At 38.1% G+C, this 17,607-nt stretch overlaps 1 protein-coding gene across 1 annotated transcript in view; it reads left to right on the top strand.

Moving 5' to 3' along the window:
* Cse1l (chromosome segregation 1 like) overlaps positions 1 to 17,607 on the top strand; it is a 46,983-nt gene that overhangs the window by 6,064 nt on the left and 23,312 nt on the right. Inside the window, 6 exon segments of the mRNA XM_004648964.2 lie at positions 9,163 to 9,259; positions 10,478 to 10,620; positions 13,898 to 13,999; positions 14,076 to 14,221; positions 14,563 to 14,653; positions 17,407 to 17,607. Of these exon segments, the coding sequence (XP_004649021.1) occupies positions 9,175 to 9,259; positions 10,478 to 10,620; positions 13,898 to 13,999; positions 14,076 to 14,221; positions 14,563 to 14,653; positions 17,407 to 17,607 (768 nt within the window). The 5' untranslated portion in view covers positions 9,163 to 9,174.

Here is a 17,607-nt window from a genome sequence, read left to right as displayed (position 1 = left end):
CCTGTAGAATAGATAGGTCATGGTCAAGGGGGTGAACAGATGGCTGGTGGACTCTATTAAATCACTTCCTTTGTGGTAAAAACTTTTTAATGAAAAGGAAGAACATAGATAAATTTCAGTATAACTCTGATTATTGTTTATGGATCCTGGACATCCTGCCTTATGCATGCTTGTGAGTTCGTGTGTGTGTGTGTGTGTGTGTGTGTGTGTAAGATGTAGGCTTGTGGGTTTGGGTTTTTTTCCCCATTTTTTGAAACAGTGTTGTTTAAAATCTGAGGCATTTTTGACTTTTCCTAGTTCTCCTCTGGCAGCTCTCTTTAACATGAGCCTTTTGATTGTGTTCTTGATGCTTCCACTGTAGTTCAGTCCCCATTTGTTATTTCCACATAAGAAATGGGCTTGGTAGCAGAAAGAGAGTAGGCAGTTGGAGCCTGACTGACTTTTATCTGATCTTTATTAACTGTGTGTAAGTTGGAGCAAGTAAGTTAACCTGTCTATGTTCTTCTACTTTTGTAAAATGATCACGTAAAGTAAATGAAATGCATATAAAATTTATTACTATGTACCTGGTTTGTACAGACCATCGCCAGCCCAAAGTTCCTGTACTCCTTTAAATTTGAACTTACTTCATTAAATTATGCATAAATCCTGAAGCTCTTCAGCCAAGTATAGTAGTAAGGAACCTATATGACCTGATCTTAGTTTCCTAGCCCATTATTCCTTTATTTCCACCTCATTATTGTTTGAGATAGGGACTCACTTTGTAGTTTAGGCTCATCTTAACCTCATTGTATAGCTGAGGCTGGCTTTACATTTGGGGCAGTCTTCCTCCCTCAGCCTCCTGAAGGCTGGGATTTACAGGTGTGTACTGCCCTGCTGGCTTTCTTTGCATTTATTACTTCATTTATGCTCTTCACTTTGGAGAGGGATTTTCATTGTACTTTGCCTGTCTGCATACAAGTATACATAAACGTGTATCTTTTTGATGGTGGTGTTTTGTAGTACGGGGGATTGAACTTGGGACCTTGCCCTTGTCAGGCAGGTGCTTATGCCGCTGAGCTGTTTCCCTGGCCCTAAACATGTATCTTTTTAAAAGATTATTATTAATTTTATTGAGAAACAAATACCAGTGAGACAGTTTCAAAACCAATTAGAAGGACAGTTTCAATAATTAATACGTTGTGTATTGTTGTCTTCATAGTGGTTATTCATAGTACAAGATGCATACAGGATATGCTATCTAAACACTATTAGTACAAATCTTTCTTTTCATTGAATTAAGAGAAAGTAGCTGTATATCTATCCTATTTTGTATATACAGATACAAATGGTCCTTCATTTATATCCCCTTTTTTGTTTAGTTTTGTCAGAGATGGGTATTCCATTGCCATTTAAATATTGTAGGTGCATGAATTAAGGAAAATAATCCAATATAGTCCAGTAGCCCATAATAGTAGTGGGTTATCCGTAGGACTGGCAGTGTCAGAATTTGTTGACTTGAGCCTGAACGTGTGTATTTATCATAGCTTCTGACATGTCCTGAATGACTTTCACTCTAATGACTCTCTTCTGAACGTTTAAGATGTTGCCAGGGATTCATGTGATGCTTCTGCTGTAGACACTGTATCCCCAGTAGGACCTGGGGTAGCCCCTATTAGTCAGCCACATTAAAATTTCAGATTCTGCTGCCACATGAGTTTGCCACATACTTGTTTTTTATTTTTTTATTTTTTATTTTTTATTTTTTTGCAGAACCGGGGATTGAACTCAGGCTCTTGCGCTTGCCAGAGAAGCACTTATCCACTGAGCCATCTCCCCGGCCCCACACATACTTGTTTTTTTTAAAAAAAAGAATGCCTTTTCAGCTAGGCACATTGGTGTATGTGTGATGTCCAGTGATAACCCATATGTATTAACCTTTATAATCAGAAAGTTTTTAAATTTATCTTTTTGAGATATCTGTGACTTGGGCCAGGGAGATAGCTCAGTGGTTTAATAAGCACTGGCCTGGCAAGCACAAGTTCCTGGGTTTGATCCCCAGTACCCCATCCTTCCCCTCCCCCCCGCAAAAAAAAAAGAAATGTCTGTCTGTGACAAACAGTAATCAAGTTTTTACCTTCAGAGACCCTTTCATGCTGTTTCAGAACTCCAGACACAACAGAAATGACAAGTTCGAATCTGTAATCGTTTTCTGTCATCTTTACATCCAGAAATTAGTGAATTTGTGGATATGTTTGTGCCCGTGTGATCCCAGTGCTCTGGAGGCTGAGGCAGAACAATTGCTGTGAGTTCAAGGCCAGTCTAAACTTTATAGAAAGACACTATCAAATAAATAAATTTTAAGCCACATCCCCCCAGTACTGGGGATTGAATGTGGGACTTCCCAAGTGCTAGTGACATGTCTAGGGGTACACATTACTACCCTACTGAAATGTGCAGCCCACTACGATCCTAAACTTAACATGTTACAGGGATGAGTTTTAAAAAGGGAAGACACTGTATTTGTAAGACAAGAGCAAAAGTGGGAACAGGGGGTCCAGGAGAAAGATGGGTTCCTGTAGGTCCTTTGTCTCTGGCCTCTTTTCAGTTTTTTTGTACCCCTCACCTCAGAATTTGTCACAGCTTGATTCATTTTCTGGGCCTCAGGACTCTAACCTGGGCACCATTTCCTCCATGCACATTCTTAGGTGACCTTTGTTTGATGTTTGATTTTTTTTCTCACCTGCTTGTCCTTCTTAGAGCCTTATCTCTGGGATTTATAGGTTGGCTGGGAAGTTAGTGATTAAGTGAGGGGATGCATATATATCTAGTACAGTAATATAGTGACTCTAGAGTGAGAGTACATACATAATGTGTGTGTGAGAGTGCAAAGATGTGAATATACCTACATTGGAGGGGGCAGTTATGAAGAGTCTAACTTCGGACCTCATGCTTGAGAGACTGACCTAAATCCCTGGTCCTATATGTACCACTTTTAGGTAATGTGCTCCCTTTCCGTTTGGTCTCCTTTACATTTTACTGGAGGTAGGAAGGACAGCTAAATTGGTTAGGACCCCTAGTTTCCTCTTGCTCAGACTAACAACTCCTGCTTTTGTCTTGTTAATTGTTCACTCCATCAGTTTTTTTTTTGTTTTTTTTTTTTTTCTCCATCAGGTTTTAACTATATTTATGATTTCTCAGAAGGCCTAATGAGGCCCTTATTCTATTCTTTCCTTACCTACAGACCTTTTTCCCTACACTAGACTAGTGCTGTAACACTTGAGCTACAGGTCACCAGCCCTTTTTATTTTGAGAGTTGGTCTCCCTAAATTGGCAAGTTAACCTCAAATGCAGTCTTTCTGCCTCAGCTTCCTGAGTAACTGGTAAGAGTGAACATTTCATGATTTCAACAACATAGACATAGAAAATAGTTGACGGACTGATTAAAATTACCAGTAAATTTACCTGATTTAATATTATCAAAAGAGGGAGGGCTAATGAAGGTTGAAAAAAATTAACTATGAGAAGAACTTGTAAAACCCACAAGAAATGAAACATTTTTGGTTTTGTTTTTGAAGTCATCTCACTTCATTGCATAGGCTAGCCTTTAACACCTTAGCTCAAATTATCCTCTTGCCTCAACCTCCCAAACAGCTGGAACTTCAGATCCATGTCACTACTCTGCTGAGAAATTAAAATTTTATGCAGCTAACATGCGTGGAGCTAAGGATGCAGCTTAATGGTAGTGTACCTGCCTATCATGTGCAGAGGCTCTAGGTTCAATCTCTACCACCGAAAAAAAGGGAAAAAAGCAAAGCATAAAAAGTTCTGAAATTAAAGTAAAATAATGGCTGGGGAGATAACTCAGCAATCTAAGCACCTTCTTGATAAGTGCAGGGACTGGGGTTCAATCCCCAGTACTGCGTGCCATGCCAGCCACTGAAATTGGGCATAGGTGGCCCACACCTGTAATCCAGCACTGGGGAGACTGAGACAGGAGGACCACTATGAGTCCGAGCTGCATAGTGAGACCCTGTACCTAATTAATTAATTAATTAATAGTGAAATAAGTTATTTTGTGTACAGCGTGCAATAAATACTCATAAACAACATACTGAAGTAATGTGTATCAAATAAAAAGCACTGGAAAAGCAGTTGTCTTTAGGATGATTGCATACTTCAAGTGGTATTCAAAGCTTCACTGATGAAAAAAAAAAAAAAAGCCACAAAACTTCACTGATGAGGGGCCCTGGCCCTAGCTCAGGCCTTTAAGTGGCTGCTTCCACAAAGCTGTCAGCCTCAGGTTGCTGGAGTTCGATCCTCACAACTCTCCTGCTGGCCAAAAGTGCCCTGAAGGCATTCAAGGAACAAAAACAAAACAAAACAAAACAAAACAAAACAAAAAACAAAACCTTCACTGATGGATACATATAATTCTAGAGTTTAGAAAATTATCCTTAAGGTATAACCCTGGATCCAGCAGACCCGTCCCTTACTTTTGTACTGCAAATTTGTACTTCAGTTTTATATTACCTAGCTGTGTGTCTCAGCACCTTTCCCTGAGGTATACAGAAAGCAGTGTGTGTGTTTTACCCACTTGGTATAAGGAGCAGTATGCACATTGGATGTGTCAAAATGGAAGTTGGACTCATCTTTATGCTCCAGCTAACTGGGTGGGGGTTTTTGTTTGTTTTTTTGTTTGGGGTTTTTTTTTTGGTTTGTTGTTTTGGTTTTTTTTTGTTTTGTTTTTTTTTTTACCTGAGCATCACCAAGGGTTCAGTAGAGCCATACCACTCCAGGATTCTTTTGTTTTTTTTGATAGAAGCAGCCCAATTCAGTGCAGTGGGCACAAAACGTGCAAGTTTTGGAGGAGGTCAAAAGTGAATCATCAGATTACTCATGCATGGTTGATGAGGATGACCAATTATGGTACCAATACATGCTTTTGTAACAAAAGAGTACTGTGGGTGTATGATAGTGATGAGAGTGACAACAACTTTGACATTGGCTATGTGAGCCAAGGTTTCTGTGACATGAAGTAGAGCAACTTCAGATTTCAAAAAACCCCAGCAATTTGAGTACATATTTGACACACTGAAATGGCCATACAACCAAATGGAACTATCCAGTGTTAGAACTGTTGTGAAAATAATAATAATGGTTTGGCAAGGGTGAAGCATATTGGACAGAATGCCAGCATTGCCATTCATTGTTGGAAGTTTTAACAGATGAAATGCTACAAGATGCTGTGAAATGCACAAAGCTAAAATGCAAGTAAATATTCTAAGGTAGGGTCTTGTTATGTAGTGAAGGCTAGCTTAAGCTTGCTTATATAGGGCCGACCAGATAGCTCAGAACACTAAGGCGCCTACTTAGGCAGAGCACAGGGACCGGGTTTGGGTTTGATCCCTGGCTTGTCCTGCTGGCCTTGCCCTTGGGGCGACACTGGGTATGGTTGTGCCCACCTGTAATCCCAGAGTTTGGGAGGCTGAAAACAGGAGAATCACTATAAGTCTGAGCTGTGTAGTGAGAGCCTATAGACCCTGTACTAAATGCATTAAAAAAATTTTTTTTTTGCTTGTGTAGCCCAGGCTGGCCTTGAATACATGACAATCCTCCTGCCTCAGCCTCTTAAGTGCTGGGATTACAGTGCCACCATGCCCAGCAAGCAGAATGTTCTATAGAATTTTCTACAGACTAAAGCCATATTCAAAACTGTATTTATTATCACACCTTACTAACTGAATTGAAAGCATTCATAGTTCTGCTGTGCTCAGCACAAATTTCTCATGGTGATCGAAGGAGTGTAAAAAGCCTTGTAGAAGGGCTGGGGATATAGCTTAGCAGCATAAATGCCTACCTGGCAAGTGCAAGGTCCTAAATTTGGTCCCTAGTACAAAAAAAAAGACATGAAGGCCAGCCAAATAGCTCAGCGGATTAAAGCTCCTGCAAGCAGGGGTGGGGTTCAGTCCCTGGGCCTGCTGTGCTGGCCGCGCCCTCAGGGTGTGCTGAGACAGTGATTGAGGGCGTGGTAGCTTGTGCCTGCAATCCAGCTCTTGGGAGGCTGTAAACAGTTTTATCATTATGAGTCTGATCTAGTAGTGAGACCCTGAACACCCTGTAGACCCTTCCCTAAAATACAGAAGAAGGAAAAAAAAAAAAAAAACATGGAAAAGTGATGGATAAAAATGTATGCCCTTACACAGCAAATTAAAAGACACTACTCTTTTAGATTAGGCATTTATCCTGGAACTCAGCTGTCAGGTCCTTATTCTTACAGTAATAAATCAAGTAAAGGTCCCCCCCTTCGGTACCAGGGATCATAAGCTCGAAGATGTTGTGAACAGACTTGTTGCTTCCATCTCCCAAAGTAATTTGAATGTGACATTTGACAGTTGGCTTACAGCTTCCAGTTGATGGAAAATTTGCAAACATCACAAGTTGACCAGCACAGGAATGAAGCAGAAATTCCAAATGGAATGTTACAATTTCAAAACAGAATTGTATAGTACAACCTTAGAATTTCAGAAAGACAAAACATTGGGCTTGTACTCTATATGGCAAAGAAAAGCAAATTGGTGCTTCTGATGTCAGCATTTCACCATGATGGAAATGTGGATGGGACACCTTGCAAAACAGGAGTCTGTGATGCAAACTTTGAACAACAAAACCAAACGTGGAGTAGGTGTTGTTGATGAGTTACGCAGCAGCTATAATGTCACTTAGAACAGAAAACATTAGCCAATGGTTGTGTTTTACTTGATCCTAAACATGTGACTTCAGTAGTTTTGTTAGTTTACCAAAAAAAAGGGGGGGGAATATCATGGAGAAATTAAAGGATTGGGACTGGAGTTCATAAGACATCATTTATAAAAGAACAAAAAAAAAGTTTCTGGTCAGAGAATTATGCCAAAAAATTGGCGGTACAGTGGTGAACTGACAGGTGAACAGGCAGGAACAGCATTACAGGTATGTACTACAACAACAGGAAAGCAAAAAAAGATGTTAACTGCTTTATAAGAAAATGCAGGAGGGCTGGGGAGATAGCTCAGTAGAATAAGCACTTGCCTGGCAAGTTCAGTGTGCTGAGTTCAGTCCCTGGTACCGCAAAAGAAAAGAAAAAATACAGGGAAGTAAATAGCTGGTGTGAAAATGTTGATGTCACCAGACATTAGTGGTGCACACCTGCAATCCCAGCACTCCCAAGACTGAGGTGGAAGGATCACAATGAGTTCGAGGTCAACCTGGACAACATAGTGTATTTAAGGCCAGTCTGAGCTACATTACCATACACTGTCTTTAAAAAAAGAAAATGTTGATGTCTATTCTGAGCAGTCATTACATATTTGATATTGTATTTTATTGGTATCTCCCTGCAAAGTACATGTTGTACAAGTTAGTAGGAATATCCTGATAAAACAGGAAGAGAAGAGTGGTGATAAGACTGCCCCATGGGAAAGGAGAGCTAAGCACAAATGCTGTCAGTGTAAATGAGACATGTGAGTGGAACATGCAGTTGTCATGTTTGAAGACTGCTTTGGGTATGATAGTTGAAGCAAAGCTTTTTTTATTATCTTTTTTTTTTTTTTTTTTTTTTTTTTCTGGAACTGGGGATTGAACTCAGGCCCTTGCGCTTGCCAGGCAAGCGCTTATTCTACTGAGCTATTTCCCTGGCCCTGCTTTTCTTTATTATCTAAAGAGAATACAAGGGGGCCCCAGGGATATGGCTCAGTGGCGTAAGCACCTGCCTGGCAAGTGCAAGATCCTGAGTTCGATCCCTGGTACTGCCAAAAAATAAAAATAAAATAAAGAGAATACAAGATAGTAAACAAAACAAAACATTGGAAATAATGCAGAACTTCACCAACCAAAACAATAGAAATTTGACAATGGTGGCTGTTTTGCATAATGTTGCTTTCAGATTAGTTGTTTAGAGCACCAGGGGCCAGGGTGATGGCTCAGTGGAATAAGCGCAAGGGCCTGAGTTCAATCCCCATTTCCACCCCCTGCCAAAAAAAGTAGAGTACCAGATATAAGCATGCAAAATTAGTTTTTAAAAGTTACAAGAAATTAAAAAGGACCAGAGAAAAACTTTAAGCATCAACTGTTCCTCTCTATAAACCAGCAGAAATCAGCAGTACAGTTATCCAAGCCATCTTGCATACATAAATATATCTCTTCCCCCTCTCCAACCATTTTCTCATCTTAGTTTTTCCTTTGAAAAGGTTTTTTCACAGTATCTATTGTACATTTCAGATTTTATTTACTCTTTCAGGTTCTTACACTAGCAAGACAAGCAAAACTTATTTTTGTATTGATGTTTTCATTGTAGTTCACATAGGAATTTATTTCTGATGTTATCTTTTAAGTTTTGTAAGGAAGTACACAGCTGATGTGAAAATGTTGATGTCTATTCTAAACACACAATACATACTAAGATTTAATAATTGTTACTGATATTTTATGTTCCTGTTAACTACACACTGTATAATATAATAAGAACCTCCTGAGAAAACAGCAAGACCACTGAGATGTCAAGTGTGTCCTACAAAAAGAACAGGAAAGCAAAAGACATGTGCTGTCAGTGTAAGTGATGCATGTGTCTGGAACGTGCTGTTACGTGTGCAGACTGCCTGAGGTGTGGTAATTGAAGTAAAGGGTTTTTTGTAGAGGGCTGTTGGTATTTTCATATGGGAATTTATTCCTGTTCTTTCTTAGACTTTCTACACCAAAAGCCAGTTGATGTTGAAAATTTTGTTTTTATATGCGCAATAAAGATTAAAACCAGTATTTTGTTTTTTCTTTTATGTACTCATTGATTAATACAGTAAAACTCATAAAATCGTAATCAGAAATATTCTAAAGAATTAACGAGGGCCAGGGAGATAGCTCAGTGGCATAAGTGCCTGCCTTCCAAGTGCAAGGTCCAGAGTTTGATCCCTGGTACCACCAAAAAAAGAAGAATTAACGTGGGTCTGACCCATGTTTATGTGCCTGGATGACAAAATTAGTCTTACGCTCCAAGGGCTATGCATATATTGGGCTTTTATCTCAGCTAAGAATTAGGCTTGTATCCCATATTGAAAACATAATAAATACGTGACTTTCAGAAAGAGGAAAATCCGTAATGCAAATGTATTAAATCTAAGTGACCAGTTACCCAAGTTTCTTTCTTTTTCTTAGGAGTATATAACAATGGAGCTCAGTGATGCAAATTTACAAACATTAACAGAGTATTTGAAAAAGACCCTTGATCCTGATCCTGCCATCAGACGTCCAGGTAAGAACAATAAGTGACCCTTTGTGTGAGTCATTCTTTAAACACTGGTGAGAGAATTATCTGCATTCTGCCTGGTGGTAAATTCAGAAGAAAAGAGATTTACACGTGGATTCTCAGGCATAGCTTATGGTGTGTGGTTGGCTGCTTAAAACTGCTATAATATGTGTTCTTTGTTTAACAAAAGAACTTTTATTTGGTATCTTCTGCCATAAAAAATACAGTTGAGGTTTAAAAATCATTCTGAAAAAAGGGGAAAAATCATCCTGTTTAGAATGTTTCTCCCTTGATTTTTCTGAAAAACTTCATTTGAAACTTGCTATGCCACATAAAGAAAACAAAACCTCCCCACTTTAGAGTTAAATATTTAAAGGCAGAAAGATGAAAGTAATTGCTTAAAAAATGATTAAGTGAATGAACCTAAATAATCTGATACTGGTCTCTATCTTCCTGTTAGTAGATTTAGCTGATATCTTTTAAGACTAGTTTCTTTTTCCCCTCCTGAGTTTGATCAGTTTCCATTAGAAACTTAATGTGACTTAGAATTTCAACCGCAAATGTGAAGATAAATGAAGGTGGCTGGTCAAATGAACAATGGTAATAGCATGTCACTGGGACAAATATCATTTAGAACCAGCTAACTTTAGGGGATCCAAGCCTGTTTAGCAAGATTAGATTTTCAAGTTTGCTTGAAAAAAGAGTATTTGCCCAGGTGTAGTGATGCACACCTATAATCCCAGCACTCAGGAAGAAGGCTGAGGCAGGAGAAACACTGGGTTTGAGGCTAGCCTGTGCTACATAGTGAGTCCAAGGCCAACCTGAGCTACGTAATGAGGCTGGAGCCTCATTTTTAAATAATAGCAACTTTTTCCTATTAGTGCTTAAAAAATTAATATGTTCCTGGAGAAGGGGAATTAGTGGCTCTAATCTTCTTACCATTTCCAGGAAAGCCTTTGCCAACATCATGTATTAAAAATTATTTGGAAGCCAGGCATGGTGGCCCCTGCCTGTAATCCCAGTGCTGGGTAGGCTGAGGCATGAAGATTGTTTCAAGTTTGAGGCCAGGCTGAACTGCCTAGCAACACAGTATCTCAAAAAGACAAAAAATAAAAAAAAAAATAAATTATTTGCAGAAGCTACAATTAAAATGTGTGGATCATAAAAACAAAAAGGAAAAATTGTATTTATTGTAAGTCTTCTAACATGAAAATTTTTTTACAGCTGAAAAATTTCTTGAATCTGTAGAAGGAAATCAGAATTATCCACTGTTGCTTTTAACATTACTAGAGAAGTCCCAGGATAATGTCATCCAAGTATGTGCTTCAGTAACATTCAAGAACTATATTAAAAGAAACTGGAGGATTGTAAGTATTCAGTGAATACATTGTACTCTGTACATGCATAAAATTTATATAAACACTGCTCTCAGAAGATGCAGGCACAGACGAAAGATAAAATTAAACAAGGTGCTTTTTCAAAGCCTTTATTTCATTTGAATTCATACAAATTCCCTCATGACTGGTTACTAGAGGGTATATGACTGAGTTTTACTCTCCATTTCAGTTAAAATTTAAGTCACTTAAGAGGTATTTTTGAATTTTGTTTTTTAAATGAGAACCTTTTTTTTTTTAAAATCATTTATTTATTTATTTGGTACAAGGTTTTGCTACACAGCTCAGATTCATAATGATCCTCCTGTCTCAGCTTCCCCAGAGGGGAGATTACTGGCATGTGCTACCACGCCTGGTTTCAGCTCAGGGCAAGGCCAGCGCGGCATGTGGTACTGGTGGTCAGCCATGGGTCCTTGTGCTTGCCAGGCAGGTGCTTGGACCCCAGGCTATCTCCCTGGCCCTTAAAAAGTATTTCTGGGAAGACAATATAAATAATTGAAGTAATTTCTGTTGTGGGCTGGGAACATTAGTGTATTAATTACTGAAAATGTCCTATAAATAAAAAAAAGAACATTTTAGAGAAATACTTCAAATGATTTGTTATTAATTTCAGCATTCTTTGGCTGGTAGTTGTGAAATACTTTTTTAAAAATTTTTATGTGAGTATATATTTTCCCTATAAGAGATATATGAAGGATAAATATCTCTGCATTCTAATTTAGATGCCTTTTTTTTTTTAATTAAACATGGAGATTGAGGAGTTACTGTTTACCAATACAGAAACAGAAATGCAAAGGTAAAAATCTAGATTAAATTGAAGAAGAGGTTTTCTTTGCATCTAAAATCTACCATCCTCCCTCCTTCTTTTCTCTGCTCTGTCCCTTCCCTTCTCTTTCTCTCAACATTCCAGGACATTAGAAATCCTTATGTTGGTATCAATGTCATCAGAAAAGTTATGAATGCATAAAGCCCCTACATAACAGTGCTGCCAAAGGGAGAGTGACTCACAGCAGTGTATGGATGGCATTGATATGTTAAATATCTGCATTTTTATCTTTCATTAAATGAAGTAAATATTATCAGTTTTGTTATTTTCAATACCTTATTGTCTTAAAATGGATTGAAGAGACTTATCTTTCTTCATCTGTGAAAAAAAAAAATGTTCTAAACAAAGTTATCATTGAAAATACTGTTTCAGAGAAAGCCATTGCTCCCATTTAGAAAATTTGATCAGGTGCTCTAAAAACCACTCTTAGTTTACTTGTAAATAATCAATATGGTAATTACAAGTAATGCTTCCATTTATTTACTTGTGTGTAATAAAACTGAATTTTTTAAAAGCCCCCCCCCCAAAAAAAAAGAGAATGATCTATCTTCCTACTTCCTACTATTTTTATTTTGCCCTTTATTTTTACTTTAGGGTTCTCATAAAAATAAGCTATGTGGTATTTGAAAAAGAAGAAGAAGAAGAAGTAGTAGGTATTTTCCCTTTTGGGGAGAGTGATTCTCAGCCAGGCCAGTTTTTGCCCAGCAAAGGAATGTGTAGAACATCATAGCTAGTAGTCAGAGGGAGCATCAGGCACTGTGATCCATTCTGCAGTGTACAAGATAGCTTTTGCAACCAAGAGTTATTTGCTCCAGGATATCAGTAATGCTGAAGTTGAGAAATCTTATTTAGTATTTTCTTTTGACAGTGTCTCACTATGTAGTTCATACTGGCCTTGAACTTAGAGTGATCCCCCACCTTAGCCTCTAAAATGCTGGTTTTACAGGCATGTACTACTATGCTCAGCTGAAAAATCTTGGTTTATGATAAAAGAAATCTGAGAGGGGCTGGGGATGTGGCTCAGCAGCATAGTGCTTGCCTTGCAAAATGTGTTCAAGCCCCAGTATCACCAGAAACCCTGAGAATTATTTAATAATGATAATAGTAATGCTATAGGAAACATTAAGGTTGACAACATTCACCAGTTTTTCTGAAACATCAATTTGAAACTTGCTCCAATATGTATTTTAAGATCTTTTAGCTGGATGTGATGGTGCATGGCCTGTAATCCCAGTACTTAGGAAACTGAGGCAGGTGGATCACCATGAGTTTGAGGCTGGCCTGAATGACGTAGTCAATTTAAGGCCACCCTAAACTACATAGTGAGACCCTATTCCCAAAATATTTTTCATGATTCCATAAGCAATAAATACTGTTGTTTTTTTTTTAAAGCTTTACCACATGTGATGAAGACGCAGTTTGGTAAATGTTAGAAAGGCTGCTTTAAAAATCCATCCCTCTGCTACCCACTTAGATTGCTTAAAATCTGATCTTTTCTGTTAGCCTTTTATCTTGATTTATAAAACTAGAGAGACATATAGAACCTCTTTGGGTGATATATTTTAAGTAGTAAAGATAAAAAAGTGTTCATAGCAGTACTCTTTGCTTTTAGGTGACATTAAAATGAAGCTTTTAAAGCTGATTATGGGGGCTGGGCAGATAGCTTAGTGGTCTTAAGTGTCTGCCTGGCAAGCACAAGGTCCCAAGTTCAGTCCCCGGTACTGCATGCCGTGCTGGCCCCGAAACCGGGCATGGTGGTACATGCCTGTAATCCCATTGCTGGGGAGGCTGAGACAGGAGGATCACTATGAGTCTGAACTGCATAGCAAGACCCTGTATCAAATGAATGAAATTTTTTAAAAATTAAAAATTTTCTTTAAAAGATGATTATGGATTAAGTAGCATGTCTATGATTTTTAACCATGTTCCGATTAGCTTACATATAGAACTGAGTTTTTCTTTTTTGTGTGCGTGCAAGGCTGATGACTGGACCCTAGGCAAGCGTTATGCCACTGAGCTGCATACTCAGTCCAAAAGTAAAATTTTCATCAGCACCTGGAAGTTAAAAGTCCTCATTCATATATATGTAAATCATTTACACATGGGAAGGAATTGCATTATTTTGGGGAACAGGTTCTTCCATCTGATTTTTTTTTTTTTTTTTAATCCTTTTATTTACTGAGCTCAGGTCCATCAGACATTTCTCATGCAGGAGAAGACTGAATGGCAATTAAACATAGGTATCAGCGGGTATTTGTAACAGAAATCCATCTGATTATTAATGAAATCAGCAACCCATTCATGTAGAAATTGAATGTCCATCTTCTGGTCTTTGTTAAGAACACTGGAAAAGTGAAAAACACTTTTCTACATACCCACATGAGTAAGAGTATGGATTTGATATTACTATTATTTTGCTTTTAGGTTGAAGATGAACCAAATAAAATTTGTGAAGCCGATCGAGTAGCCATTAAAGCCAATATAGTGCATTTGATGCTTAGTAGCCCAGAGCAAATTCAGAAGCAGGTAATGTATCCCTCCTTTCTAGGTAGGCTGCTTTGTAAGCCTGCTCTGTTACCTAATTAAGGTTTTCCTTCTCTAGTTGAGCGACGCTATTAGCATTATTGGCAGAGAAGATTTCCCTCAGAAATGGCCTGACTTATTGACAGAAATGGTGAATCGCTTTCAGAGTGGAGATTTCCATGTTATTAATGGAGTCCTTCGTACAGCACATTCATTATTTAAAAGGTACTGATATATTCCTTTAGTGTATTATTCTATTGTATTTGCTTATGTGAATAGTTATATTTATGACCATTGTTACTGCTTTGAATGTGATCAGCTGGATTAACAACATAAGCTTCTCAGTTTTTATAAAAGTTGTAAGAACTCTTTGTTTCTTAAGTAGGGTGTTTTTCATCTCATTGCCCTATTGCTTATGAAGTCTTGATTCATTTATGAAGAAAACCAAGAATTCCCTTTGAATTTCAAAAATCCAATGATCAGAGATATGTGTTTATAGCTGTTAAATTAGCATCTGTCCTTAAAGCCGTAGCATTAAATCTTCTGAACTTGCCTAAATTTTCTAGATATCGTCATGAGTTTAAGTCAAATGAGTTATGGACGGAAATCAAACTTGTTCTGGATGCCTTTGCTTTGCCTTTGACAAATCTATTTAAGGTATGAAATAATATCTGGGTGATATTTTAAAATTAATTAAAATTAGTATTTTTTGTTGCTTAAATAAACTTTCAAATCTAAACAGAAATGGACATGATGGTATAAAGAACTTTATTATACAAGTTTAACAATTACCAACATTCTGTTCTTTTAATTTGCCCCCTACTTTTGTAGGACTATTTAAATGTAACTCATAGGTATCATGTTACTTTACTCACATTGTCTTTGTAAAGAAATTTTCTTATTTTTTTAGGAAATTTCACATTTTGATGTGACCATGTATGAAATTTAATTTACATCATTTTATATTGCAAAGGCTGCATTTCTAGTCAGGGTCATGGTTTTGCAAAAATTCAGTAAGATTGAAAGAAAACGCTTTTTTTTCAAGTAATGAAAAAGGGGTTCAGGATCACAGAGCTAATGAGTTGGGGCCATACATGATGCTACACACCTGTATTTCCAGCTTCTCAGGCAGTGAGGGGAGATGATCACAATTTCAAGGTCACCCTGGGCAACTTAGTGAAGCACTGTCTTATAATAAAAGGAGCTGGATGTGTAATTCACTCAGCGTTCCTAAATTCAATCCTATGATATTTAGCTATAAAGAGTGGGTACAAAGCTTTTCATATATCATTGATAGTATGTGTGTATTGATTGAACCCAGGGTTTGTTGCACTGAACTACATCCCTATCTTTTTCTTGTTTTTTTTTTAAATTTCAAGATACTCTTTTTCTATATTGCTAAAAGTTGCCCAGACTGGCCTTGCAATTGCTGTCTTTCTGTCTCACTCTGTCAGAATGCTGAGACTATAGGCAGGCACTACCATATCCAGCTTACATTTTTCTTTTTAAAAATTAGAGCGAGGTCACTTCTCCTTTCACCTATTGGATTGGCAGAAATTTTTACTTTTTTTAGTAACAAAAATCTTGACCAGAGTACTATTTTTTCCCCCCTGTATTTTAGGGAAGGGTCTACAGGGTGTTCAGAGTCTCACTACTAGATTGGACTCCCTGTTTACAGCTAGGATTACAGGTGTGAGCCACCACGCCCAGTCTCAGTCACTGTCTCAGCACACCCCAGGAGCGTATCCCGCACGGAAAGGCCTGGGGATTGAACCTCTGGCTCCTGTGCCTGCTTGCAAGTGCTTTAATCCACTGAGCTATTTGGCTGGCCCTTAACCAAAGTACTTTGTTTTTGTTTTTGTTTTTTTGGGCGGAACCAGGGATTGAACTCAGGCAAACTCTTATTCCACTGAGCCCTCTCCTGGCCCCAACCAGAGTACTTTTAAGTCCTCTAATTTTTTTTTTTTTTTTTTTTTTTTTGAGGAACCGGGGATTGAACTCATTTGTCAGTCAAGCGCTTATCCTACTGAGCCATCTCCCCGGCCCCAAGTCCTCTAATTTTTGTCATTGATAAAAACCTTTATTTACATGTTCAAGCTCTTACTATTATGAGAAGTAACATTTATCTTACATAGGTGTACACAAAGTACTAGCACATTTTTAAAAATACTTATTTATTTGGTATAGGGTCTCGCTATGCAGTTTAGGCTCATAGTGAACCTCCTGTCTCAGTCTCCCCAGTGCTGGAATTATAGGCATTGCACCACCATGCCTGGTTTTTGTAGCTGGCACAGCGCACCTGGGGTTCCAGGGTCAACACAGCATGCTGTACTGGGGATCAAACCCAGGCCCTTGAGCTTGCTAGGCAGGCGCTTAGACTGCTGAGCTATCTCCCCAGCCCAGTACTAGCACTTCTGGTGTATATTTTTTCATGTAATTCTCATCCTCTCTGTTATAAGGTAGGCATTTTCATATTATATAACTAGGAGATTGGGGATCAGCAAAATTTATTTGATGTAGTGTTTCACATGAATAACAGCTTATGAGGAACAGAATCTGGATTATATAGCGTGTTTCTAGTTTCCAAAACCATACTGAATGTGGTGGTACAGTCCCAGCTCTCAGGAGGCTGAGGAAAGAAAATTGTTGAGAGTTTGAGACCAGCCTGGAGCTACATTGTGAGGCCAGCCTGAATTAGAGAGTAAGACCTTATCTCAAAAAAAAAAAAAAAAATCTGAAGCCTAAGCTCACATAGTATACTATATGTTTTTGATATATTTCTAGAGTGTCAAACTGCAAAAATTACAGGTTTGTGCAGTTTTATAGATAAACTTCATTCTTTTAGAATAATGAACAGAAACAGCCTACATGTCACATGACAGGAATTATTTAATTTGAGCATATAAAAAGTTGGGTGTAACACAGGCGTGTATAAGTAGTTGGACAGATGTAGTTCAAAATACATTGGAGAGCCTGCTGGGGAGATAGTTCAGCAGTCTTAAACGCCTGCCTGGCAAGCACAAGGACCTGGGTTCAATCCTTGGTGCCACGGGCAACCTGCCCCTGAAACCGGGTGTGGTAGGGCACACCTATAATCCCAGCACTGGGGAGGCTGAGACAGGAAGAGCCACTACAAGTCTGAACAGTGTATCGAGACCCTGTATCAAGTAAATAATTTTTTAAAAAATATTTGTAAATATGTTGGATTTTTTAGTACAGCTCTTATGAATAAATTAAAAATATATCCTTTAACTTATTTTTCAAACTTAAATTACTGTGTACTACTATTTAGAAGCTACGTTTTGAAGAAGAAATAGGAGTAGCCTCAGCTAGTGCACAACCTTTTCATTAAGATCAGTATGCTGCGCTTAGGACACACTAACGATCTTCTTCCCAAATTCTTTTCCAAGGCTACCATTGAACTGTGTAGTACCCATGCGAATGATGCTTCTGCCCTGAGGATTCTTTTCTCTTCCTTGATTCTGATCTCAAAATTGTTCTATAGTTTAAACTTTCAGGATCTCCCTGAGTTTTTTGAAGATAATATGGAAACTTGGATGAACAATTTTCATACCCTTTTGACATTAGATAATAAGCTTCTACAAACTGAT

The sequence above is a fragment of the Octodon degus genome, unplaced genomic scaffold (assembly GCF_000260255.1).
Source record: "Octodon degus isolate 3935 unplaced genomic scaffold, OctDeg1.0 scaffold00077, whole genome shotgun sequence".
Taxonomy (NCBI): domain Eukaryota; kingdom Metazoa; phylum Chordata; class Mammalia; order Rodentia; family Octodontidae; genus Octodon; species Octodon degus.
Note: the sequence above shows the minus strand (reverse complement) of the source record. Positions and strands in the feature narration are given on the sequence as shown.